Raw genomic sequence first — 26,959 nt, 5'->3', positions numbered from 1 at the left:
CACATTTTATCTTTGTTCTCTTTGTGACAAGGGTTTCTGAGCACAGTCCAAACCTGTTTGGCCCTCTCTGGCCCAGCTTCGCTACAGGAGGTGAAGACAGCATTGTGCAGAGGAGACACTGCTTATTCAGGTGCTAGTGAAAACTCCTCCTACCACCCTAAATGCAGACCAGGGCTATTCAGCCCAACTATGAGTCACCCAGGAAAGGCAGGGCACACCTCAACCCCTCTGTGACTGTCTACAGTGAATGCACACCCCCATCTCCTGTCACTCCAAATCCAGACGAATAGTTAGACAGAAAATGCCTACTTTCTAAAAGGGACATTTTCATACACACAATTTAAAAATCATCTCCCTAAAAAGATGTGTTATTAAATTCTGAGTTCAGGGAGCCTAAACACCATTTCTCTATCTTGTCCCAATGGAAAGTTGTACTTGTAAGATGTTACAAAGCAACTCTCATGCAAGCCTATGGGACAGATAGCCTTTCAAAAGTGAAACACAAAAATGTCAGTATTTCATTATCAAGACATGTCTCACCAGGGCATGTCCTATGTTTCACATACACTGCACCCTGCCCAAGGGAGTACCTTGGGCCTACCTGAGGGGTGCCTTACATGTAAGAAAAGGGAAGGTTAGGGCCTGGCAAGTGGGGGCACTTGCCACGTTAAAAACTGCACGCAGACGCTGCAGCAGCAGGTCTGAGACACCTTTGAAAGGCTGCTTGGGTGGGTGGCACAATCAGTGAGACCATACCTAGTGAGAAGGGCCTCTTTCATGTCAGTGTAGGTGAGGTTGTACCCCTTACCCAAAGCCAACAAGGTGTCCCTTCCCTCTTCTGAGAAATGAGGCCACAATTCTGCTCCATAGTTCTTTTCATGAACCCCATTCATGTGAATAGATGCATCATAGCCCTGAAACCACCTTTGTATGTCATCACCCTTCTTGTACTCCTTTCCTATATTGTTAGGAATGTGTACTACTCTGTCTGAGTACACCGAGGAATTGCTGCCATCATCTGTGCTGGATTTACTCTTTAAATCCAGCTCCTTGAGGCCACGCTCATGGTCTAAAACCATCTACTGTGTTTGGATCATGAGACTCTCAAGCTTAATTTGATGCCTCCTAGCTTCCCTCCTGGCCTGGAGCTCCTCTAGGGAAAAATCATTGCTGCCTGGCCTGGAGGGCCCCTCCTCTCCCAGAAACATATCCACCCTGGACATAGGCTCTTCTGCCTCTACGCTCAGGTCTCCAGGTTGCTCACTGGCATGTCTGGCTGCTACCCATGCCCTCAGCGCCTTTTGCAGCTCCTCTTTTCTGGTGAGACCTCTGATTTGGACCTTTAGGTTTTTACAAATAGCCTTCAACTCCTTTACGTTGTAGGATTCCAACCTTTCCTCCTCAAAGTCCATTTCTAGGGATGCAAATGATGATGATGCTGAATCAGGCATTATGCAGTAGGAAGTTTAAGTTAAAAAACATGGGAATACAAAAATAGATCAAAAAGAACACAGTTTGTGGTACGTAATGGTCTGCAATATGGTAGTAGTGTACACCAATCACTGTAGTTCAGGTGCAAACGGAAGTCCTATCCTCACCGCTGACCACCAATGTTAGAAATGGGGGTCTCTCGTTGGCAGGTTGTTACCCTGTCCAATTAGGGACCCTTATTCCTAGTCAGACTAAGGGGGGGAGATACACTTCTAAAATAAGCCCTGCTCACACCCTTGGTAGCTTGGCACGAGCAGTCAGGCTTATCTCAGAGGCAGTGTTTAAAGCATTTGCACATAACCAGTAGTAATACAGTAAAAACACTACAAAAGGACACCACACCAGTCATAGAAACACATCTAACATTTTATCTGTGCAAAACAAGAACAAAAACGATAAAAATCCACCTACAGTTCCTAGAAATATTATTAAGCAAAAGCAGACTTAAAATATAGTGCCTTGAAGTCGATAGCTCCATCCAGGGCTATCATAGCGTCGAACAACAAACCCAAACAGTATTTGCTGATCTCGGTGTCACGGGCCAGCTACGGTGTTGGGAAGACCCTCAAAACAGAAATGTAGGGCGTTGTGGACATCGCAGTGAGCTCCGATGAGCCGGCGTCTGTTCCGGAGGTCAGGGCAGGATTCATCGGGCCCTTGAAGTCATACAAGTTTCAGATTGAACTCCGTGCAGTTTGCCAGGAGCACCGGTGTGGGGGCTGCGGTTCGAAGTGCGGCATGCGGTACCCTCAGGTCTCCAGTGTAGGCAACTGCTCGGTGACAGCGTTCAGCGGCATCAGTGAGACCAGAGCTGTGGTGCGAAGTGGGGCGGTGCTCGTTGCGGTGCTAGCAGGTCATGGTGAAGCAGCAGCAGCGTCATTACTGTAGCGCTGTTGTCGGCTGACGAACCAGATTCAATGGCACCGGTGTCGGTAGGCCAAGGCTGCAGTGTGGGAGGGCTGGTGAATCGTGTAACTTATGAGTGGTGCCCACAAACCACAGTGCAAGCAGTGGCATCGATGTCGGCGTGGAGTCAACGTCTGGGATACTAGGGCGGTAGTGTGAAGCGAGGCAGTGCCCACAAGTCGGGGTACAAGCAGCGGCTCGGTGGCGGCATTGGGGGGCAGCTTCGGTGGGACCAGGGTTTCGGTGCGAAGTGCAGTGGTGCCTTCTGTGGTACCTTCAGGACAGCAGCATCGTTGACAGCGTCAAGTTGCTTTTTCATCCGTTTCAGCACAAAACACACAGTTCCTAGTGCTCGTAGCAGATGAACTTGAAGTCTTTGCTGTTCCTGAGAATTCTTGAGCATGGGGCAAGCTCTACCTCAAGTCCTTGGAGAAACTCAAACAAAGAAGTTGCAGAAACGTCAGTTCTGTCTTTTCTCTGCCCACGACAGAAGCAGCCACTGCAGGACAACACATCAAAGCACACAGCAAAGTGGTAGTTCCTCCCCACAGCTTCTCCAGCTTTTCTTCTTGGCAGGTTCCTTGATTCAAAAGAGTTCTAAAGTCCTGGGGTCAGGGCTCCAATATTTATACCACATTTTCTCTTTCTTCTCTTTGTGGAAAGGGTCTCTGAGCCCAGTCCAAACCATATTTGCCCTCTCTGGCCCAGCTTCGTTACAGGAGGTGGAGACAGCATTATGCACAGTAGGCATAACTTAGGTGCTAGTGAAAACTCCTCCCACCACTCTAAACGCAGACCAGGGCTATTTAGCCCAACTATGAGTCAACCAGGAAAGGCAGGACACACCTCAATCCCTCTTGTGACTGTTAACAGTGAATGCGCATCCCCAGCTCCTGTCACTCCAAAACCAGAGAGTCAATACACACACCAGCAGAGGCAAAGAGAATGGTTAGACAAGAAAATGGCTACTTTCTAAAAGTGGCATTTTCAAACACATAATTTAAAAACCATCTCCCTAAAAAGATGTGTTATTAAATTCTGAGTTCAGAGAGCCCAAACTCAATTTCTTCATCTTGTCCCAATGGAAAGTTATACTTGTAAGATGTTACAAAGCAACTCCCATGTTAGCCTATGGGACAGATAGCCTTTCGATAGTGCAAAACGAAATTGTGAGTATTTCACTATCAGGACATGAAACACTCACCAGGGCATGTCATACCTTTCACATACACTGCAACATGTCCATATTGGTACCTCCTGCCTACCTGAGGGGTGCCTTACATGTAAGAAAAGGGAAGGTTATGCCCTGGCAAGTAGGGGCACTTGCTAGGTCGACATGGCAGTAAAAACTGCACTCAGAGACTGCAGTGGCAGGTCTGAGACACATTTGAAAGGCGGCTTGGCTGGGTGGCACAATCAGTGCTGTAGGCCCACTAGCAGCATTTGATTTACACGCCCTGCACACACACAGTGCACCGTACTAGGGACTCAGTAGTAAATCAAATAAGCCAAACGTGGAAACACCTATCTATAAACACAATTTACAGCAGGAGCACTGACACTTTACTGAACAGCATTGAGAAAGTGTGCAGAGGCACGAAACCAGGAAAACGTTGTTCAACATACCATTGAAAACAGGAGGTCAGAAAGCAAAAAGACTGGGGAAACACGTCAAAAGATGCCAGGTCCAACACCTGTCCCCACCCCAGCTGAAAGTAGGGCGAACAACCCAACCACCTGGGAGTTCTTTTCACTAAAGCGGAAGAACCTGGACTGACGCGTAATTCAAATTCAAGCAAGTATTGGCAAAGCTAAAGGTTTGGCAGTCACCTTTTGGAGAGGGCTTTGCTAGTGCTTTTTTTCATGGTGCAAGACTAAAAACTATGCCTTAAAAGGTATAAATGTTGAGGTCTGTGGACAAACAGTGGATATCAATTATACCCTCGGATTCGGATTTTCTGCCAAACCAGTGAGAACTCACACGAACAGTAGTCTGTAGACAACTTTATCGGTGGATTTTGTGGCATACAAGTGCTCCACCTTAATATATCTTAGTATAACTGCAGACATCAATAAAGGTTTCTATCCGGACACTTGCCTATGTGAGTCCCAACAACTTTAACTTTGAGAAAAACAAGTGGTAATTTTAGCCCTACCGCTGTATGCCGGAAGAACTGCCTGCATGTAAATCTGCATTATCCTCAAAGTTGCAAACTAAAGGTTATCATTCAAAGGCAGCTTGTATGGCTTACCAGACCTATGCCACAAAGGGAACACTTTCCTTGTGCTGGTAAATATTCCTTTTGTGAGCCAAACTCCAGATTTGTGTAGCCATACAGGTGTTAATAATCAGGTTCTCTATGATTTGCTAATGCTAAAGGTGCCTCTTTAATCCATTGTTCTTTTCCTGTTAATCTTATGCCTCAAGTTGGGACTTTAGAGGTTTTGTGTTTATATTGATCCTTTTCCTTTACCAGTTCCCACACAAGCATTCCTGATCTGCGATATATTGCGTCCTTTATGAACAGATTCCATAGCCAGAACAGCGGTATGAGGCTCTTGTAGATATAAAAGATTGAGGAAAGGTTGCACGGTTGTGGGTCCCCAGTTTTTATGCATTTAAACTGTTAGGGCACATTATTCAAACTTGCTGTAAGGAGGTGTAAGAGGCACACTATTTGGCAATGGAAAAGAGCCTATATTCTAAATGAAGTGCAATTGGTAGAGGTGGGTAAGATTATCTTTTGTTTGAAAGGAAGATAAGGCAGGAGAATGTTGAGCTCTTTACCTCTGTTCTGAGTTGCTCATGCTCAGCGAGGATGTGGGGGTCCCCTAGTGAAACCTTTTTGGTTGGTAGACTACTTTCACGAGTAGCTGGTGGATATCAAACCTAGTTCAATACACCCATCGACTTAAAAGCAAAGGGAAGCAGTGGCTGAGGGGAGGGGAGGGGAGGAGAGAGGTGGGGGACTGTTCACTTTGCCACTGAGAACTGCCACCTGTCTCTATTCTCTTTCAGACAAGGACGAGTGCTCCAAGGACAATGGAGGGTGCCAGCACGATTGTGCCAACACCTTTGGAAGCTACACATGCCAGTGCCGCAGCGGCTTCATCCTGCATGACAACAAGCACGACTGTAAAGAAGGTGAGGGTGCCAGCTACCGACTAGCAACCTTTGAGCAGCCTCTTCCTGCTCAGTGCCCTGTCTTTGGCTCACTGTTTTCCTTAACTTCTGTCCCCAAAATGCAGCATAATACTTCATCCTCAATCATGCCAGCTTCGATGGAATTTCATTTTAGTAGAATTGTGCTGTCCGGGACTACTTATTTATTCGTTTGTACTATACTGTGTTCCTTCAGCCTCTCTCCGCCTCCTTACTCTGTAATACTAGTAATGTCTTTCTTTAATATAACAGGAAAGTAATTTAATATCCCTAAAGGAAAACTGTTCATTTGATTAAATAGGGCAATACAGGTTTGTAGTTTTCTTGAACTATCAATGCAGTGTACTGAGAGATGATCATTCGTCTCCATGAGAGTTAATATTATCTGGAGCAAGATGAACTGTCGCAGTAAGAGGTACTGAAACCAGACTCAGTACTCTAGAGGTGGCCTTCAGAGCTGGAGGCATCCTCGAAATGAGGCCTGCAAAAATGAACACAATGCTCCAGCCAAGTCCTCCAGAATTGGACACAGTGGGTAGATGAGACCCTCCGCCCTCCACACCTCACACTGTGCACAATGTTAAACTGTGAACAATTCAGGGCCTCTAGCATGTGGTACAATACTTACGTTGTGACCTCCATAGTTGGCTAAATTAATTGAAGATAAAACTCCGTTGCACTGAGAAGCACCCTAGCTGTTCTATTGATTTTACGAGACTATGCGACTGGTTGCATAAGGATATATAATATTTTTGTCAATTAATGGATTTGTTCCAAAGTCAGGCCTTCTCTTATTTTCCTCTTAAATTCTACCTCCATTTTTAATCCTAGATTTACTTGGATTGGCAAGCATCCTGCGTGTTACCTGTGTCTTCCCTTAGAGTTCAAGTTATTCTTGTAACAGTCACTAGAAACAGATTATCCAAATCACACTATTGCATCCAACAAAAACACTGGCTTTGTTGATTATGAATAAACAGCTGGACTTGAATATTTGGAGAGGGCAGGGCGCGTTTATTAGATGAACCACTGATTTCACCACGTTTCGGAAAAGAATAGTAAACTGCTTGGAGCCAACATCAATTAAATATTTTAAATCCGTATCTACATTGGAGCTCACCAAGCAGCACAACCTTTCCTGAATCATTAGTACTCTTTGATACCTCAAATAATCGTATGATACCTTTGAGGTCAAAGTAAATATCCTGTATCAACACCTTTGCATTATAAAAGAAAAAACTATTTATTTACTAAATACCATGAGACAAGCTTTGGCTAGTAAGATGGACACTGCTTCTATAACACTGAACAATAGACTTGGAAAGATAGAAAGAAGTATGATCGTAGGTTGACCCTAAGGGACCAAAACCTGGGAATCAAGGGCTTTCCATATCAAGATAGATTAATCTGCCGAGTGGGTCTTGCTTTGGAGCCATGTACTTCTACACCAAACCTGTTATTGAAAATTGACTGCCAAAAACCCCACAAAACAACAAAATATTATATTAGAAGTTCAACAGAGTGTTGTGGAATGTTTAATGGATACACTGAGAGCATTTGGGAGGGCTTAGTTTTAGTCACCATATCAGGGAGATTACCAACCATTTCGCTGCATCAAACAATATCCGAGCATTCAGGGGGTAATATGACTTTGCAATATAACAGGTCTCATCAGAAGGTATGAGGTATCTTGCTTCTGTAGGATATGATTATGTCGTTTGTGTTCTATGCTCCCTTGGAAGGTGAAACTATCAAAGGGGGGCAATATGATTATTGGTGGTGAATTCTAAATATGATTCCAGTAATATTAGCAGGGAGGACATCTAAAACTTGAGTAGTTGTTGTTTCTCTGCTGCAGCGAGAACCAAAGTCTGACTGCTTATGATGTGGAAGGTTGTTGGACATTTATATACAGTGTGGGATCACAAATGGACTCGTACTGCTTTTTCAAGATTATTCCTTTGGAAGGGGAGATTGATGATTAACCATTGGTTGCTAAAACTGTGGGTTCAGAGTATATTTGTATTGGTAAGATAGAGGATCTGGCCTTTCTTCGGGTCACAAAGAGGTTTCTTGTAAGATTGTGTCACTTCTGGTGGAATTCCTGATTGAGCAGTAGTGTATTGATGTCATCTTAGTAAGAGATACTGCTTATATGATGAAGGTGAAATTTATTTATAGGGCCCTATGACTTTGACCTCAAAACCTGTATTTTTACAATAGTGTTGCTATATTATTTGCTGTTTGATTGGAGGCAGTAAGGAGGGTGTGTACATTGCTTGGGAGAGTCTGGTGTAGAGGCTTCATAGTAACGAAGCCTTGGGTGAGGGTTTCTAGAGGGTAAATCCTTTGTGGGAACGTGATTGTTCTACAGGCTTTGACTTTCTGTCATAAGGATGGTCAGTGGAGGCCAATGTATATCCAATAATTGCACTAAGGCTGCATTAGTCGCAAGTGATTCTGCCAAATTGTAGGTGGCTACTGGTTTATATAAAAGATGACATTTTGTAGTTTAGGCAGAGGAAGAAGCTTAAGTAAATAGAAAATGCTGATTAATGGCAAGAATTTGTTTAGCGAGCAAGTTGGTAATGCATTTGAAATAATTCAAACAAATTATCTGATAGAGACGTCTATCCACAGATTCCTTACTTTAGAATTATCCCCCAGGTGCTAGCCTGGATCTGGAAATTTTTCTACATCAGTACCTCTGCACATCAGTAGAGGGCGACAAACGATTCTATATGATGTCATCCACCGGATGTGACATCGTCCACCGGATGTGGCATTGTCAGAGTCCATATAAGCTCTCCCCTGACATCAGTTTCTTTCTTTCCATGCGGATTGGGAGTGCGGTACCTCTGCTCATTTTTGGCCTCTCTCGACGTTTGTCGATGATACAGTGTGCTTTTTTCTAGCTTACTTTGAGGTCCTGGGGTCTACAATTTCGAGCTCTCATCCTGTTTGCATGTGGTGTCTAGGTGCCCACCTTGACTCCAACAGTGCGGCTCATGTCTTCAGTTTCAGTCGTCGTCTCTGCAGGAGCACCGCATGACACTGGTAGCCGCACTTTAGTCAGTCACGGTCATCTTCTTCCTCCGAGGACCTGTCGAGAGCCAGCTTCAGAAGTCCTTCGCCCTCAGTGTAGCTAGGTAAGTCACGCCATAGACGGTCAGCACCATGGTCTACTCAAACTTTACTGCATACACGCGGTGTCCCTGACTCGCCTCCTATTCCACGCCTTTAATTTCCCAGCACCTAGGCGACCGTGGATCAGATGAGGGACTACTATCTCTCCTTTCATGCCCTTTTTGGCTCTCAACCGCCCTCCAGCCAGCCTCTCAGCCCCAAGAAGGTCGGTGAGGCCTTGCAGCGCCCTCCAGATCGGTGCCTGACTCCCTTTCTGCACCATTGCACAGCCCTTCGGGGTTCCCACTTGTGATTGGATCTGTCGGCGCCAACTCTGACGTCAATGACACCAATCGCCTCTACTTTGTCTCTTCTACGGGATGCAGAGGTGTCATCTTCTTGATCCAGGTTGACGTCGGTAACAGCACCGGAGGACCAGTCCCCTTCGGGCTACCTTCCACTTTCGGGTGAACCCCCTGCATTTTTCTCTATGGCACAAGGGTATGTTGGTGATGTGTGTGCTCACTTGGGGTGCTTCCGCGGAGACAGCTTAGAACTGAGCCTGTGCTTCCCTTCAGTGAAACTCTTTGGTATTCTGTTGGGGACTTGGGCTAAGCCTATTTTAAGGGCCTCTGTGGACTGATCTATTGCTCAAAGGCACCTTCCTGCCCCTGGAGACCCGCTCTGCCTTTTCCGTCAGCCTTCTCTGCGAAGCTTTGCGGTTCAGACTGCTGCAGCCTCCCCCAACATCGGCACCATGCCTGACGTTCCTCTTGACAGATACCTTGAGCCAATATATCTTTTCTGCTACCAGCTCCGCTTTGCGGTCCCTTAATACGACTTGTGTTTTGGGCTGTTTTTCTCATGTATTGTGGGATTTGGTCTTCTCCACTCCATCCCCAATGAGTCTCGGGATACTCTTGTTCAGTTGATCCAGGATGGCCGTCAGGTGGCTACATTACTGATTTGTGGTGGCATGGATACCACTGATTTTGTCGGGCAGGCCATAGCCCTTTTGGTAGCTATTCACCGGTGTGCCTGTCTACGTAACTCCGGCTTCTCTGAGGCTATTCAGTCCGCCTTGGTAGAGCGAAATCTTAAACCCTGATTGCTATACCGTGCTCTCTAGCTGGAGATGGTCTCCTTCATTTTATTTTGTGTGAGCTGTTATAGGGTGGAGCCAGTTAGCTCCTTTTCCCTCGTCACTTTGCGTGCTGTCCGGTATGGTGCCCTGCCCGGGAGATATTTTCTTTTCTTTCATTCTTGTCCTGTCGATGACAGGTGGTGGTCCCTGGTTGTTTTCTGGCATGTAGCTTAATTTCTGACCCTCTTTGTCTATGCCGGTGGCTGCATGGTGGTGTTTGCTTCCTACCCATGTTCTGATTAGGGTGATTTCATGGTATTGTGCAGATGCACTGTTGCCTTGTTCCCTGTCCGGCAGGATACTTAGTCTGTATGCTTTACAGGTATTCCCCAATATGTTTCTGACGCCGTAGTACCCCTTATAGGTGACCACATGCTGTGCTTGGTGCACCGGTGCAAGTCGGAAGATAGTGCACTGGGATTCTCCCCCCCACATACCACTCTGTTTTTTGAGTGTTCTCCACACTGGCCAGGGGGTTCTTTCCTTCCACTCTGTCTGGTGCCCTTCTTTCCTAGCAGCTGCAAGGAGGGGCATGTTTCTTGGGTCACAGTTCTTTGTATGGTTCTGCCTGTAGTTCTGTTCTTTCTTTCTTCAGGCGTTAGCACTTCTTGTGATAGTTCTCGCTATATATGTGAGAGATGGTCTCTCTCGCTATCTCTCTCTCTCTCTCTATATATATATATATATATATATATATCTCATTCCCCCTCTAACTCAGCCGCCCTACCTCTTCTATGCCTCTGCATGGCCTATTTTCCCTCTGGTTTTGTCTTGCACGCAGTTGATTTCACTTTTTGATTGGAGCTGTTTCCATGACCCCTCCGATACCAACTCCAACATTTCGTTACTGGCCTGGTTGTTCTTCAGGTGTGCCTTCTGCCCTTTTTGGGGGATATATGGTGGATGTTCCTCTTCCTTTCTTCTCGGACATGGGTTCCTTGCCCGTCCCCTCCGGGTTGGATCGTATGAAAGATTGTGATCCCATAGGATTCTTTTCCGGGGTATTTCCTCCGCTTCTTGCGAGCGGGGTTGCAGTTCTCATCCCTTTTGGGGGATCATTTCCCTTGTACTTATAGGCTACCGAGTCTAATCTTGGGTGGTGTTCGGATCATCAAGGACATTGTTCCCTGGTTTGTTGGCCAGGCACAAGTTTCCCCTGCATTCGGGGACTCTCCCTTGCTTCTGGCCTTCCTGCTTCCTAGGCTGTGGGCACTGTCACGCTATCTATTCCTTCTCTTCTTTACACTGGCCCTTTGGTTGGGCTTTAATTTCTGGCGTTGGTCTTCGAATGCTAATTGATTTTACGCTGTGGCCTGTTTGCCTGCATAAGCCTCCCAGTTGTTGGCCTTGCCCACCTCGGTCCCCTTTTCCAGTCCTCCATTGTGTCTAGCAGAGTTGTTTCTCCCCTGCGGTTTTCTTTTCAATTGTCTCTTGCCTGCCTAATTGTACCATTCTATCGGTAGTGCTGTTTTTTATGTCTGCTCCCTAGGTTTTCTGGTGTGTGTACTTCCGCCACACCCACCTCCTTTAAATAGGAACATGTGGCTGGTTGTCTCGCCTTCCACCGATGGCCACTGTGGTGGCCGTTGTATGTACCCTTCTTGGGAACCTATTATTGTACAGTGTGAATCCTGTGTATGTTTATGTTCATACACAGACACACATATATATATTTATATTTTCATACCTCTCTGATAATATGTGTTTTATACCTTCTTTTTTAGGATTCTACACTGCATAGTCCCAAAGAACCTCCTTTCTCCTGAAGTATTTACTCTGCCTAACGTGATCTATGGCAATGATTGTTGCTATTGCTCACGATGCTTTATAAGCTATTGGTTGGAGCCCTATATCATGCCCACTTCTACGGCTGGGAGCTTGGCCCAGTAGTTTTAGCTGTTGTGCTTAGCCTTCCACCTCTCTTGAATCAGTTGTCCTTGCGGGGGCCGCTGTAGTGCTATGTTTATCTGGAGCGTTCTTCCCACTTGTCTTGTTCTTCTGCCATGTATTTTCTCCCATGTCTTTGCATGGCTGCGGATTCGGTTTCATGTAGGGTTCTCTCTGAGTTTTCTGGTGGGATGTCTTCTTCCACCCCTCCCTTCCAGACAAGTGGTCTCTCTTTCTTTTGCAGACCGGATAGCTTAGTCAAGGATATTTCTTGGAAGCAGTTTGTAGGCCCTCGCTGGGATGGTATTGCTTGGGTATGTATTCTAAGGTAATGAACCTGCGGCTAGATGTCTCTGTCAGATGAATAAGTTACTTACCTTTGGTAATGCCTTATCTGGTAGAGGCTAGATCTAGCCGCAGATTCCTTACCAACCTAGCCATCCTCCTCGCTCTGCGAACTGATTCTCCCCTTCTTCCGGTTCCATTCTTAGCACCCTTGTGCCTTTTGTTTAAAAAATAAATAAATAAAATGCAGAGGGGAGACCAGGAAGGACAATCCAGACTTCCAGTCATTCTCCATATAAGTGCTTTTTAAAAAGAGGACTCTTTTTGGGCACGCTGTTTCCAGAGCAGTTTCTATATGTGGCTCCGCGTTTTAGCGCGGAAAGTAGTCACGGAAGAAACTGACTCCAGGAGAGGGCTTATATGGACTCTGATGATGTCACATCCATTGAACGACTTCATACAGAGTCGCCCGGCACCCTTTACTGCCACACAGAGGTACTGTTGCAGAAAGATTTCCGGATCTAGTCGGTCGCTTGGGGATAATTGTGAGAAAGTGCCATCTTTCTTGCATGGTATGCCTCCACTTTTTGCTAAATTGCTGAATGTACTTTGACTGAGTGTACCCTGGACTCCTGCCAATCAGGTGCCCAGGGCCTATGTTCCTTCCTTAAAACACACAAACTCCAAATTGGCAAACCCTGGCCACATGTCAGCCCCTGGTAAATGGTACCCTAGGTACCCAGGGCCTTGTGACCAGGGAAGGCCCCTAAGGGCTGCAGCACTCATTGTGCCACCCTTAGAGGCCCTGTACCCTTACACACACACACTGCCTTTGCAGGCTGAGTGTCTGGGTGCAGGACAAAAATGAAGAGTCGACATGGCACACATCTCTGTGTGCCATGCCCATTACCTACACTGCCAAGGCATATGTCAGCCACCCCTCTGGCTGGGTGCCTTATGCCCATGGTGTGGGCACAGGAGCAGGAGCCCTGTGCCCCTACAGTACCCAGGTCCATTCCCGGGCACTGTAAGTGCAGTGCTGCCATTTAAGAATACATGGTGCTGTGAGCTCGTCAAACACGAGCTCCACAGCACCATAATGGCAACACTGAAGACTGGGAAGTTTGGTATCAAACTTCTCAGCACATTAAACCCACACTGATGCCAGTGTGGGATTTAATGTACCAAGCACCCCAGAGGGCATCTTAGAGATGCCCCCTTACAACTAACCTACAATCCATGTCTGCTCTGAGGCTGCCCAGGCTGCCACACAGCAGACACGTTGCTGGACCCCTGGGTGGGAGAGCCCCTGCTCTCCCGGGCCTGAAACAATGCACATCCTGGGTGAGGTGATAAATCTCCTCCCCCAGGATGAGCAAAGGGAAGCTTCAAAGGCCTGCCGCCTCTAGGAGTTTCCCCAGGCCACTGCAACCCCCCACTCTGGCGGGAAGCTTGGCCGGAAACCCCATACAAGGACAGGGGATGTGCCAGCCTGCCCACCCCACCCCTCAAGTGGGGGAGGCGAGGTGAAGCACATCTCCGGGCTCTCGCCATCTTGAAGATGGGAGGCCCTACCATATCAGGATTAGGCTACTGCCCCCCTACCACAGGAGAGAGGCAGGATAGGGGGTGTACCCACCCCAGGATAAGGACCCATTGGTCCCTGGCCTTCACCTACCTGTAACGCCCCTAAATCTAGTATTTAGAGGCACCCTGAACCTTCCTTCCCCAGATCCCAGATTCGAAACTACAAGAAGAGCAAGAAGAACAAAGACCTGCCCTGCAGCTGCTAAAAAGAGGAAGACACCAACTGCTTTGGCCCCAGCCCTACCGGCCTGTCGACCCTTGAACCTGCTCCTGCTCCAGCGTGGCATCTCTTGTGGCCAGCAACCTCAGAAACCCCGGAGGACCTGGCTACCTTTGAACTCTGATTCCCTGGGACTCCCATGAGTAGAGGCTCTACTCAGAACCTACCTTTCACCCCTGGCAGCAGCCCTGGCCGGTGCCGGAGTGAACTAAACCCATGAGGACGACCCCACGGCGACTGTGACCCCGAGTCTGGCACCCAAGGACCCCCCTCGACAATCCTGGAGAAGCCTGCAGCCTCAGAACAGAGTTGCCACCCCAACCGCGATCAACAGAGGGTAAGATTTCCCGACACCAAAAGGCACCCCTGCACCCGGCGCCCCACGACCCTCTGTGCCCAATCCCGGGGTACCTACCTATCCTCCAACTACCCAACTTACCTCTCGAAGTGGTGGTGGCACCTGAAGAGTCCTCGTCCCCGAGCCTGCAGTCTTTTTCCAAACCGGAGATTTCCCATAGAAATCAATTGAGCGCCCGACGGCTCAAAAGCACCCTGCACCCAGCCGCCCGAGTGGCCCTGGCAGTGAAAACTCTACTCTAACCTACTTCCCCACTTGCCCTGAGTAAGTGACCAGGAGCCCAGCTCCCACAGCCGCGTGGCTTGCCAGACAGCAGGCACCAACCAAGGCCCCTCTATCCCTCATAGGATAACATTGGGCCTAACTCTCTCTGCACCCGGCCGTCCTGAAACCGCTGAGGGTGAACTAACTGTACCTACCTGACCCTGGGGGACCCCTGAGTCTATGCCCAGAACTTCAACTCTGCCAGTCGAGTACTTACCCTTAAACCGCTAACTTCATTTTCCTCATAGGGTAACATTGACTGGCTTTTTCTTGAAAATTCTTCTAAGTGTGGACTTTTCAAATCTTCAAATAATCACCAAAAATCAGCCGAGTGACAAAAACGAATTTACTCACCTGCTCTTAGGTGAGCTCCCAGTGCTGGATCTTGGTGCCCAGCACTGACTCTGAAAAGTACCCACAACTATACTTACCTTTAACTCATTTTTCTTCCATAGGAAACCATTGACTGCTTTTCTGTGAAATTTCTTTTAAGTGTTGATTTCTGCAATTTCTAAATATTCATCAAAAATCGTATAACATCTGAAAACGTAATTACTTACCTGTTTTGGATAAAGGTCCCAGTACTGAGTCTAGACACCCAGTACTGGATTACAAAAGTAACGATAACCTACTGTACCTGTAACCTACATTTCCTTCCATAGGGAATCATTGATTGTTTGCTCTGAAATATTTTCTAAGTGCTAACTTTTGAAATAGCTAACTATTAGTTAAAAATCATTACAGTACCAAAGTCGACTTTCAACAGCTGATTCTGAGAACTGACCCAGGACTGGATCTAGGATCCAGACCTGGAATTACAAAAGTAATCTAAAAAGTAATCTGTTGCATAACATTTGAATTTATCATTGAGCTCAATGTATTGTGTTTAGAAATAGAGTTGCCTACTGCAACTACTTGTAACTGTTTGCTAAAAAATCTACTGCATATACAAAAGTATTTTTATGAAACATCTCCTGTCGAGAAAGTATATTTTAATTCCAAGTGTTGGTTCTAAAATAAAACAAGCATATATTTTTTATATACAAACCATTGGCCTAGAGTTCAGTTATTGTGTGTGGAACCATTTGCTGACTGAGTGTGTACAACAAATGCTTTACACTGTCCTCTGATACTGCCTTACTGCTCGACCAGGCTACCACTTTGGAGAGTAAGGTTATATCTAACTTTAACCTCTGTTAAACCCTTGGGGTCTGTGGACTCTGTACACCCTGTACCTATTAAGGAACAGTATATACAGAGCCACTTTCTCACATTGGTGGATCAGCGGTGGGATACAAACTTGCATTTGTTGGACTACTTGGTTACCATCTGATCACACGACAGAACTCTTAAAAATTGTCTTTAGAATTCTGATTGGTCTTTTCCAAAATTACTAAAAGTCTTGCTAGGGCATTGCTAAGTCCCATTAGAATTTTAGAAAAATAAAAGTCACTATAGTCAGGGTAGAGGGTTAGAACTGTCAGGTTAGAATGTCTCAAACAAACCCAGCTATTAGTGATAATAATAACATGGACCTGGTGGAGGAGCTCGACCTCACACCTTACTTACACTTGTCTTTCAAGGAATTGAGGTCCTTATGCAAACTTAAAAATTTACAAATGGGCCTGCATCCAACCAAACTAGGGCTCCAGGAGCTCTTGGCTGAGTATGCTAAGGATCACCCATCTGAACATGGTGATGGCCAGTCAGATGAGGAAAGGGAAGCAGAGGAGGTGGATAATAACCCCCCCATGCTGTTCCCTAGGGAGGAGAGGGCACCCATACCCTCCAACCCAAGGATTAGCATCTGGGCACCTAGAGACCACACAGGTGGCTCTGGTCCCAGAGAGAACACTGGGGGACCCACCAGTGAAGAGGACAGCCTTTTAGCAAGGCTGACCAAAAGAGTAGAGCTAGAGTCCAGGTTCCTGGCTCTAGAAAAAGAAAGGAGAGATGGGGTTAGCACCCATCAATGGTGGCAGCAATAAAAGGATAGGGAGGAAACTTCTGATCTTAAAATCCCCAAAGGGATTGTCCCTAAATTTGAGGAAGGTGATATCCCCAAATGGTTCACAGCCTTTGAGAGGGCTTGTGATATCAGAAAAGTAAAGAAACCTCTCTGGGGGGCACTCCTGTGGGAACTGTTCTCTGGTAACTGCAGAAACAGGCTTCTGACCCTTTCTGGGCCAGAGGCAGGATCATATGACCTCATGAAGAAAGCTCTGATTGAGGGATTTGGATTCACCCCTGAGGAGTATAGAATTAGATTCAGGGGGGCTCACAAAACCCAGACCCAGTCCTGGATTGATTTTGTAGATTTCTCAGTGAAGACACTGGATGGTTGGTTAGCTGGACATGGTGTGCAGGATTTTACTGGTTTGTACAATTTATTAATGAAGGAACATATTTTAAGTAACTGCACAAATGAAAAGTTGCATCAGCATTTGGTAGACCTAGGTCTAATTTCTCCCCAAGAATTGGGAAAGAAGGCAGACCACTGGGTCAAGACTAGGGTAACTAGGACGTCCACTGGGGGTGACTAAAACAAAGGGGTCCCAAAGCCTCCCCAAAAGAAAGAGAGCGAACCCATTGCGGATAAAAGTAAGGAGTCCCAGGTAGCCCCCCAAAAACCTGTCCAGGAGGGTGGGCCCCAAGACACCTCACAAACTAAACCAGGGTACCAAGGTAGGAATTGGGATCCCAACAGAATATGGTGTTACAACTGTCAGAAGTCTGGACACCACACCAAGGACTCTAGCTGTCCTAAAAACAAAATCCCTAGTACAGCTCCAGGGGTGACTAGTGTAGCCCCAGGGGTTGCCAGTGTAGCTTGAGAGGGAGGGTCCTCAGATGAGGAAGTCCTCCTAGCTTTCAACTGGGGAATGGGCCCAAGAAGCAAGCTGGAGATCCCAGAGGGGAGTAGACACTTCCACCACCTGCTGGTGAATGGAATCCCAGCCACTGCCCTGAGAGATACCTGTGCCAGTCACACTGTGGTGCATGGCAGGTTGGTATTCCCACACCAATATGTCCCAGGGGAAACAAGAAGGGTGAGAACTGTCCCAGGGGGAGTCACTGTTAGGCCTGTGGCTATAGTGCCCCTAGCCACAGCTGGATCCCTTAGTTGGAGAAAAGTGATAGTCAGTAAAAACCTCCCCCTTGATTGTCTCTTGGGGAATGATCACTTAGAGGTGGAACTGAGCCAAAAAGAGGTGCTGGCCCAATGCCAGGCCTCACCCAAAGAACCGGTGGGAGCTCAACCTGCAGTCAGTGCAGCTGAGCCCCAAAAGAGTGAGAAGAAACAGATTAGGAAAGGTAGGCAACTGTTAGCCACAGTTCCAGAGGGCCAGGGAGATTCTATCCCAGTGAGGGAAGACCCAAACAATGGCACTGGTACAGCCCCCCCCTAACCAACAACAAGACCTGACTAGTCAGGCAACTGTCCAGTCTGAGTTAGTGGCCCCTCAGATGGCAGAACAAAGGGTGGAGAGAGGGTGCTCCCTACAAAGAGTAGTGACCCCCCACCCTCAAACAGACCAACAGCCAGGACCCAAAGAGACCTATAAGATAGCCCCCTCACTTGCCAGTCAAGAGCTAAAGGTGTGGTTCTGGGCACTGACAGCTGTCAGCAGCCTCTGCTGGGTGTTAGCCTTCATGGCAGCCCTATCCTTGGCATGGTGGCCTAACCCCCTGCCAAATAGCAAGTCAGGCCCCCTGACCTTATTGGTCATGGTGGGGTTGCTCAAGTTGTGGGTAACCTCTGTGGGTAAGCTGGGCCTAGCCCTGGCTAAGTTAGAATTTGCAGAGGTATGCACCTCAAAACCCATAATAGAAAAATGGGACAATGACACTAAAAGACAAGGAGAGGAGCCCTGGGAGTTAGGTCCTGAAACTAATAAGACAGTCCAGCTTCCCAAAGGGACTGCCCATGCCAATGCAGATGGACTTTCCAGGTTCTTCCACTCAGACAATGAAGACTCCATAGGACAAGGTTAGTCTCATCACCTTTCGTTTGGGGGGGGGGGGGTTGTGTGAGAAAGTGCCATCTTTCTTGCATGGTATGCCCCCACTTTTTGCTAAATTGCTGAATGTACTTTGACTGAGTGTACCCTGGACTCCTGCCAATCAGGTGCCCAGGGCCTATGTTCCTTCCTTAAAACACACAAACTCCAAATTGGCAAACCCTGGCCACATGTCAGCCCCTGGTAAATGGTACCCTAGGTACCCAGGGCCTTGTGACCAGGGAAGGCCCCTAAGGGTTGCAGCACTCATTGTGCCACCCTTAGAGGCCCTGTACCCTTACACACACACACTGCCTTTGCAGGCTGAGTGTCTGGGTGCAGGACAAAAATGAAGAGTCGACATGGCACACATCTCTGTGTGCCATGCCCATTACCTACACTGCCAAGGCATATGTCAGCCACCCCTCTGGCTGGGTGCCTTATGCCCATGGTGTGGGCACAGGAGCAGGAGCCCTGTGCCCCTACAGTACCCAGGTCCATTCCCGGGCACTGTAAGTGCAGTGCTGCCATTTAAGAATACATGGTGCTGTGAGCTCGTCAAACACGAGCTCCACAGCACCATAATGGCAACACTGAAGACTGGGAAGTTTGGTATCAAACTTCTCAGCACATTAAACCCACACTGATGTCAGTGTGGGATTTAATGTACCAAGCACCCCAGAGGGCATCTTAGAGATGCCCCCTTACAACTAACCTACAATCCACGTCTGCTCTGAGGCTGCCCAGGCTGCCACACAGCAGACACGTTGCTGGACCCCTGGGTGGGAGAGCCCCTGCTCTCCCGGGCCTGCAACAATGCACATCCTGGGTGAGGTGATAAATCTCCTCCCCCAGGATGAGCAAAGGGAAGCTTCAAAGGCCTGCCGCCTCTAGGAGTTTCCCCAGGCCACTGCAACCCCCCACTCTGGCGGGAAGCTTGGCCGGAAACCCCATACAAGGACAGGGGATGTGCCAGCCTGCCCACCCCACCCCTCAGGTGGGGGAGGCGAGGTGAAGCACATCTCCGGGCTCTCGCCATCTTGAAGATGGGAGGCCCTACCCTATCAGGATTAGGCTACTGCCCCCCTCCCACAGGAGAGAGGCAGGATAGGGGGTGTACCCACCCCAGGACAAGGAACCATTGGTCCCTGGCCTTCACCTACCTGTAACGCCCCTAAATCTAGTATTTAGGGGCACCCTGAACCTTCCTTCCCCAGATCTCAGATTCGAAACTACAAGAAGAGCAAGAATAACAAAGACCTGCCCTGCAGCTGCTAAAAAGACGAAGACACCAACTGCTTTGGCCCCAGCCCTACCGGTCTGTCAACCCTCGAACCTGCTCCTGCTCCAGCGCGGCATCTCTTGTGGCCAGCAACCTCAGAAACCCCGGAGGACCTGGCTACCTTTGAACTCTGATTCCCTGGGACTCCCATGAGTAGAGGCTCTACTCAGAACCTACCTTTCACCCCTGGCAGCAGCCCGGAACCGCGATCCCAGCCCACTCTGCACCCGCCAAGCCTGGCCGGTGCCGGAGTGAACTAAACCCACGAGGATGACCCCAAGGCGACTGTGACCCCGAGTCTGGCACCCAAGGACCCCCCTCGACAATCCTGGAGAAGCCTGCAGCCTCAGAACAGAGTTGCCACCCCAACCGCGATCAACAGAGGGTAAGATTTCCCGACACCAAAAGGCACCCCTGCACCCGGCGCCCCACGGCCCTCTGTGCCCAATCCCGGGGTACCTACCTATCCTCCAACTACCCAACTTACCTCTCGAAGTGGTGGTGGCACCTGAAGAGTCCTCGTCCCCGAGCCTGCAGTCTTTTTCCAAACCGGAGATTTCCCATAGAAATCAATTGAGCGCCCGACGGCTCAAAAGCACCCTGCACCCAGCCGCCCGAGTGGCCCTGGCAGTGAAAACTCTACTCTAACCTACTTCCCCACTTGCCCTGAGTAAGTGACCAGGAGCCCAGCTCCCACAGCCGCGTGGCTTGCCAGACAGCAGGCACCAACCAAGGCCCCTCTATCCCTCATAGGATAACATTGGGCCTAACTCTCTCTGCACCCGGCCGTCCTGAAACCGCTGAGGGTGAACTAACTGTACCTACCTGACACTGGGGGACCCCTGAGTCTATGCCCAGAACTTCAACTCTGCCAGTCGAGTACTTACCCTTAAACCGCTAACTTCATTTTCCTCATAGGGTAACATTGACTGGCTTTTTCTTGAAAATTCTTCTAAGTGTGGACTTTTCAAATCTTCAAATAATCACCAAAAATCAGCCGAGTGACAAAAACGAATTTACTCACCTGCTCTTAGGTGAGCTCCCAGTGCTGGATCTTGGTGCCCAGCACTGACTCTGAAAAGTACCCACAACTATACTTACCTTTAACTCATTTTTCTTCCATAGGAAACCATTGACTGCTTTTCTGTGAAATTTCTTTTAAGTGTTGATTTCTGCAATTTCTAAATATTCATCAAAAATCGTATAACATCTGAAAACGTAATTACTTACCTGTTTTGGATAAAGGTCCCAGTACTGAGTCTAGACACCCAGTACTGGATTACAAAAGTAACGATAACCTACTGTACCTGTAACCTACTTTTCCTTCCATAGGGAATCATTGATTGTTTGCTCTGAAATATTTTCTAAGTGCTAACTTTTGAAATAGCTAACTATTAGTTAAAAATCATTACAGTACCAAAGTCGACTTTCAACAGCTGATTCTGAGAACTGACCCAGGACTGGATCTAGGATCCAGGCCTGGAATTACAAAAGTAATCTAAAAAGTAATCTGTTGCATAACATTTGAATTTATCATTGAGCTCAATGTATTGTGTTTAGAAATAGAGTTGCCTACTGCAACTACTTGTAACTGTTTGCTAAAAAATCTACTGCATATACAAAAGTATTTTTATGAAACATCTCCTGTCGAGAAAGTATATTTTAATTCCAAGTGTTGGTTCTAAAATAAAACAAGCATATATTTTTTATATACAAACCATTGGCCTAGAGTTCAGTTATTGAGTGTGTGGAACCATTTGCTGACCGAGTGTGTACAACAAATGCTTTACACTGTCCTCTGATACTGCCTTACTGCTCGATCAGGCTACCACTTTGGAGAGTAAGGTTATATCTAACTTTAACCTCTGTTAAACCCTTGGGGTCTGTGGACTCTGTACACCCTGTACCTATTAAGGAACAGTATATACAGAGCCACTTTCTCACAATAATTCTAAGGTAAGGAATCTGCTGCTAGAACTAGTCTCTACCAGATAAGACATTACCAAAGGTAAGTAACCTATTTGTTAATGCTAAGGCAGTGTCAGTTTTGCAGATGAGAACTCCTTTTCACAAGGCGCCAAAGGTAGGGTAGTAAAGGTTTCTTTAGTATTTGGGGTTTATAAGGGTATTGGGTGGTAATGGCATTTTTAGGGTTTAGGGGTGGGTAAGGGAATACGGCGGTATGTGTGAGTGCGTGTATATATATATATATGAATATCAAGCGCATCCTTCCACTTCCCAGCGGGCGAGGAGGAAAAGCACACGGACACCAGACGTGCTTCATAAAGATTTATTCAAAGGTTAGTAACGGCGTGGCATGTCATTACGCGTTTCGGCCACCAGGTGGCCTTGATCACATATATATATGTATGTTTGTATATCTATATATACTTACAAAAAAAAGTAGGGGTTTTACTTACCTTATATATACTTAACATGCCTGGCAAAGCTATATACGTAGTAAAGTCATGCTTGATAAAGGCATTATGCGGTAAAGGCATACAACCCTTTCAGACTTATGGTTAAAAAATGGTAGCAAACCCATCAAGAAGCAAGAGCACCTGATAATGGTATTCAATTGAGACATAGAGGATTAGACCTCAAAAACAGTGATGTATGGAATTTTTTTATTAATCTCGGCCACTGGCAATCACTTGGGGACACATCCCAATTAATCATTTCTTACCCACCATGCCCTCCCTTTCTGGCCATATGCAAATAAATCTTGGCCCTGCTCTAGTGGGAACAGTTCAACACAAACTGCCAGGTCAGGGCATCCCTGAACCGAATGCAAGCATCCTAGGTCCAGGTTTCACCCTTATTAGGGCTTATCAGCCAGGCATAACTTGGTTCCAGTAGCATTGTGAGCACGGGACCCACGTCTGGGCATCAAAAACAAAGTGATTTATGGAATGCTTGAATTAATCTCAGCCACTAGCAGTTGTCGGGCCGTATCCCAGTCAATACATTTTCGCCCAGCATACCATCTCAGTTTGGATCCAGCCATATGCAAACCAGTCATGACCCTGATTCAGCTCCAGCACAGTATGGGTTGCAACCCTGGTGAAGAATGGAAAATCTGCTTAATCGCCAGTTGGGGGAAATTATAGCTCTTTTCATTTAACAGGAAAGTATTACAAAAGACAAAACGGAGCTGAGTATAGTGTCCAATGGATACTGTAACCCATTTCAAAGTAAGCTATTACCTCTAATCGGGCGAAGGATAAAAACACAGTACACTTGGCTTTTAGAAGAAAAGATGTCACACAGTTATTCACTAGAGCAGCTGAAGAAATTGCCTTGGAAATGAGTTACTAAAACAGCGCAAGAGGACAACATACAAGACAAAGCAGTTGTTGCATTTACTGGGTTAAACAACGAATACTAAGGAATTGTCTTCATCTGCCCAAGGACATCAAATTCCTGGAGGCAAATCTAGATACTCTGGTGCTTCCTTCACAAGATAGGTTACAGACATTCAAGAAGGAAGATGGCTTTGTTCCAGACTCCACAATATTTTATGGATATGGAATTGGTGAGAATATTGCATTTAATGGCACCATGAAGATAGTTAGTTGCAAGCATAAGTTTGAAGATGAGGTTGCTTCAAAAACGGCAGACAGCAGCCATAAGATTGGAAAGACTGTGAGGACCTCAATAAAGCACGGATAGTTGACATCCTGTAATGGTAAAAGTCCTCCATTTTGGTAAACTGGCAGAATTCTAAGACCTAATTGGAGAGATCACTATGGATACATCTTTCTTGGCGTAGGTAATGTCTCTTGCAGCTTGACACGTTGAAGCATTGTGAGAGTAACTAGTATATTTGAATAATTTAATGCAATAGGGCAGGCCCTGGACGCATTTCTAAAGAAAGGGGCCAAACGAGGTAGTTCAAGTCTGGACAGACACCACCACCATGCACTACATTTGGTCACAGTCTTGACAGTGGTTAAGAGAATCAGATGCTCTATGACCTTTCATTGTATCCGGCTGGAACTTCATAATGGCACAAGACATGCTAGGAACGGCCCATGCAGACTTGAGAATTTAAAAACAACAATGATTCTGACAGTGGACAATGCAAACATGGTTCTCGCACCTCACAGAATGTGAGTGTATATGTACTCATTTTACAGAATCATTTATCCAGATGATGGCACCAATCTTTCATCTCAACCAGAGCACTCTTAATTTAACAGTGTGGCCTCTGAAATAATAGAACACAGAAATGTGACCCTTCCCCCTCATAAATATACCCATGTTTGTGCAGATGGGGAGTCCTACCACACAAGCATGCAATGCAAGCAAAGGGAAACCATGCATGATGTTGGGTCTTGGAAGATTTTCACCTACAATTGTAGGGTTAGTGTATTGCTTTACTGTTTTGTTTGGCTTAAAGGCAACTTTATGGGCTTTAGTTGGAGAGATCACTTAGCAGTTTTAACAGAATAATGAAAGTAAAAAACAGGTGAGTTACTGCTCTCCGACTTGAAGAGCTCAAAATCGACCTTTGCATATTTGGACATTATCTTCGAACAGCAATTAAAAATTGACAGAATCAGTTTTTGAACTAATACATAAATGTGGCTATAAATACCCACTTAGCTTGATTGGTAGATATCATATTGGTCAGCTGATAAAACATTCATTGATTTCCATACTGACAATGTTGTACCACATTCTAAATTCTTACTTCTGGTAGTTTGTTTCAAACAAATCAAGATCCACAATTTCTGCCTGAGAAATGTTATTAGAAATTAGGGTGGATTGCTTTGAGCTATTACTGAGATTGTGCAAGAGATTTTAGAAATCAGGACCGCTTTTTGGTTTGTTTAGCCATGTTTTATAAAAGAAAGACAATCAAAACTTTTATGAATTGCAAGGTTGATTTAAGTTTTTGGGTTTATCAACTCGCAGGAAAAAAGTTGGTAATTGATCTAAGCCAGAGGATGGAAAAGAACCACTGCAGCTTCCCTCTGAAACATTTTACTACATATTTGCAGAGTAGCTATGTTGAGGTCTATACAAGAGATGCACGGGTGGGACAAAGGATAACTAAAATGCATTAGCAGCTGTTCCAATGTCTTGCCCATATCCCTTCTGAAAGAATATTACTAGGTCCTCTTTACACGGCATGTGTCTGTACTGGAGTTTCATGCTGGCAAGGAAAAAAATTACTTACCTATAACAATAGTTTTTATAACACTGTTTTTGGGTGTCAATAAGAACGATATTTCATTATTCCATCCAATTTAGGCTAATACATAGTAACATTATTATTACATTTTATAATGTGTTATCTTTGCATCATGTACAAGAGGGTATGTTTGAGGATTTGGGTATATTATATGTATGGCTGTGCGGCCTTACAAAAATAGATTATATTTTTATGATTATTTAGAGTCCAAGATGAGCAAAATCCACCTGAGGGTTCTAGAAATAAAGATTTTTAAAGAAAGCATTGGCAACCGTAAAGTTTGTAAGCTTTTGAAATGTTTGTAAAAGTTAGTTCAGCTAAGCTACTCCGGCCCAGCTTAGGTGACCAAATCCAACAGGGAGAAGTTGCTAATGCAGCCAATGAAGATGTTCAAAGATGCTCTAGGTACTGTGCGGTTGACGGGGCTTCCTTTGCGGTTATTCCTTGTTCCTCAGGTCAGGTGGGGGCGACCTTGGCCTCAGAGGTCGGGGTCCCTTGAAGGGTCTCTGTGTACAGTGGTCCCTGCAATATCATATGGTGGGGCGGGTGTCCCTCTTGGGTGACCAATCTGGACTCAGATGATACTCCCCGGTCTGACTTACTGGCCGTCAAGGATTGGCCTCTTGGGATGCCTAGCGGCTGAAGATAGTGATCCTTCCTTAGTGGCTATAAACTTTCTGATTTTCCACTTAAGTTGCTCTGACCCTGGTGCAGGTTCCAAGAGTTCAGTCAACAGTTCTCATGAGTCACTCTTTTGGTCTGGGCTTGGAGCACAACTGTTCCCCTATCCAGGAGCCACAGGCACAGCCCTCTCTTCGCTAGCCCAAGGTGCAGCAGGTGCAGTCCAGCACATGGTTCCGCCTCTCTTTGTACAGTCCGTGGGGCAGGAAGGCAGTCCTTCTTCAGTCCTTGTTCCAGTTCTGATGTGATCTGAGGGCAACGGTGCCGGGGGTGCCCTATATATTCCCAGAAAATGCTGTGGGGGGATGATGCAGTCACTAGCCAATGGGCTACCAGGTCTCCTCCCTCTTGGTGACGGTTTTCTGGCCATGTGTGGCATTCTAAAAGTTGTATTTCTCCAATAGTGAAATTGAATTCGGCTTGGGCATTAAGTTGGGTTTAATGCCATGATCAATTTGATGCCTTATAGTGCCCAGCTAGGCAGTCCCATTCAGACGTTAGCCGGGCTGAGGGGTCAGCCAGTAACCCTGTGTTAGCCAATGGGGCTGCTAGCCCTTCCACAGCAAAATGACAGTTGCAAAGTGCTACTTTTAAGGCATTCATACAAATACATGTGCTACTTAATAATATACAGCCCCCTGCCTTTGGGCTCTATAGGCCTTCCTTAGGGATGACTTACATATATTGTTATGGGAAGTGGGGGCTTTGCCATTTATTTGAATGTCAAAGTCGAACTAGCAGTGTTACCACTGGTCTTTCAGTCTGCAGTGGCAGGCTCGGAGCCATTTTGTACATAGTCACACATAGGGTTGCACAAGTAGTGCTACAGCCCTGGGTGCACACTCTGCCTTACGTGCCGTTGGCAATTTGGGTACCATATACTAGGGACTTGGAAGTAAATCAGTCTTTGCCAATTGGGGATAGCCAATTTGACATACACTTTGTAATGGGTTAGAACACTGGCACTGAGGTCTGATTAATAGGCCTCAGTGCACTCTCAGTCGATAAACCAGCAGCATCTGTCCAGAAATGTGGGGGTGAACATGCAGAAAGATGTACTTACTTAGAGTATGCCTTACCTACTTGCCAGCATCAATGTCACTTATGATTACATCAATTAACCTTTGTCCCAAAAATACTCTGGTAGCCTTCTTTACCTCCGAATGTTCTACTTTTGCAACCAGTCTCTGCCAACCAGCACTCAACAGGGTTCTAACCCTCCGTACCAACCATGCTCCTATCCCAAAGCTGTTCATCCTATTTACTAGTAATGTATGGTGAAAAGTATCAAGTGATCTACTAAAGTAAATGTAAATTGAATACACTACTTTGACTTGATCTGTTTCTTTGATAATCCTATTGAA

General features: G+C 46.4%; 1 protein-coding gene across 1 annotated transcript in view; it reads left to right on the top strand.

Moving 5' to 3' along the window:
• BMP1 (bone morphogenetic protein 1) overlaps positions 1–26,959 on the top strand; it is a 475,212-nt gene that overhangs the window by 409,741 nt on the left and 38,512 nt on the right. The window contains exon 16 of the mRNA XM_085633801.1: positions 5,417–5,542. Within this exon, the coding sequence (XP_085489927.1) occupies positions 5,417–5,542 (126 nt within the window). The remainder of the gene's footprint in view (positions 1–5,416; positions 5,543–26,959) is intronic.

The sequence above is a fragment of the Triturus cristatus genome, chromosome 11 (genome assembly GCF_964204655.1).
Source record: "Triturus cristatus chromosome 11, aTriCri1.1, whole genome shotgun sequence".
In the NCBI taxonomy this organism is placed as follows: domain Eukaryota; kingdom Metazoa; phylum Chordata; class Amphibia; order Caudata; family Salamandridae; genus Triturus; species Triturus cristatus.
This window is presented reverse-complemented; position numbering and strand designations above follow the sequence as displayed.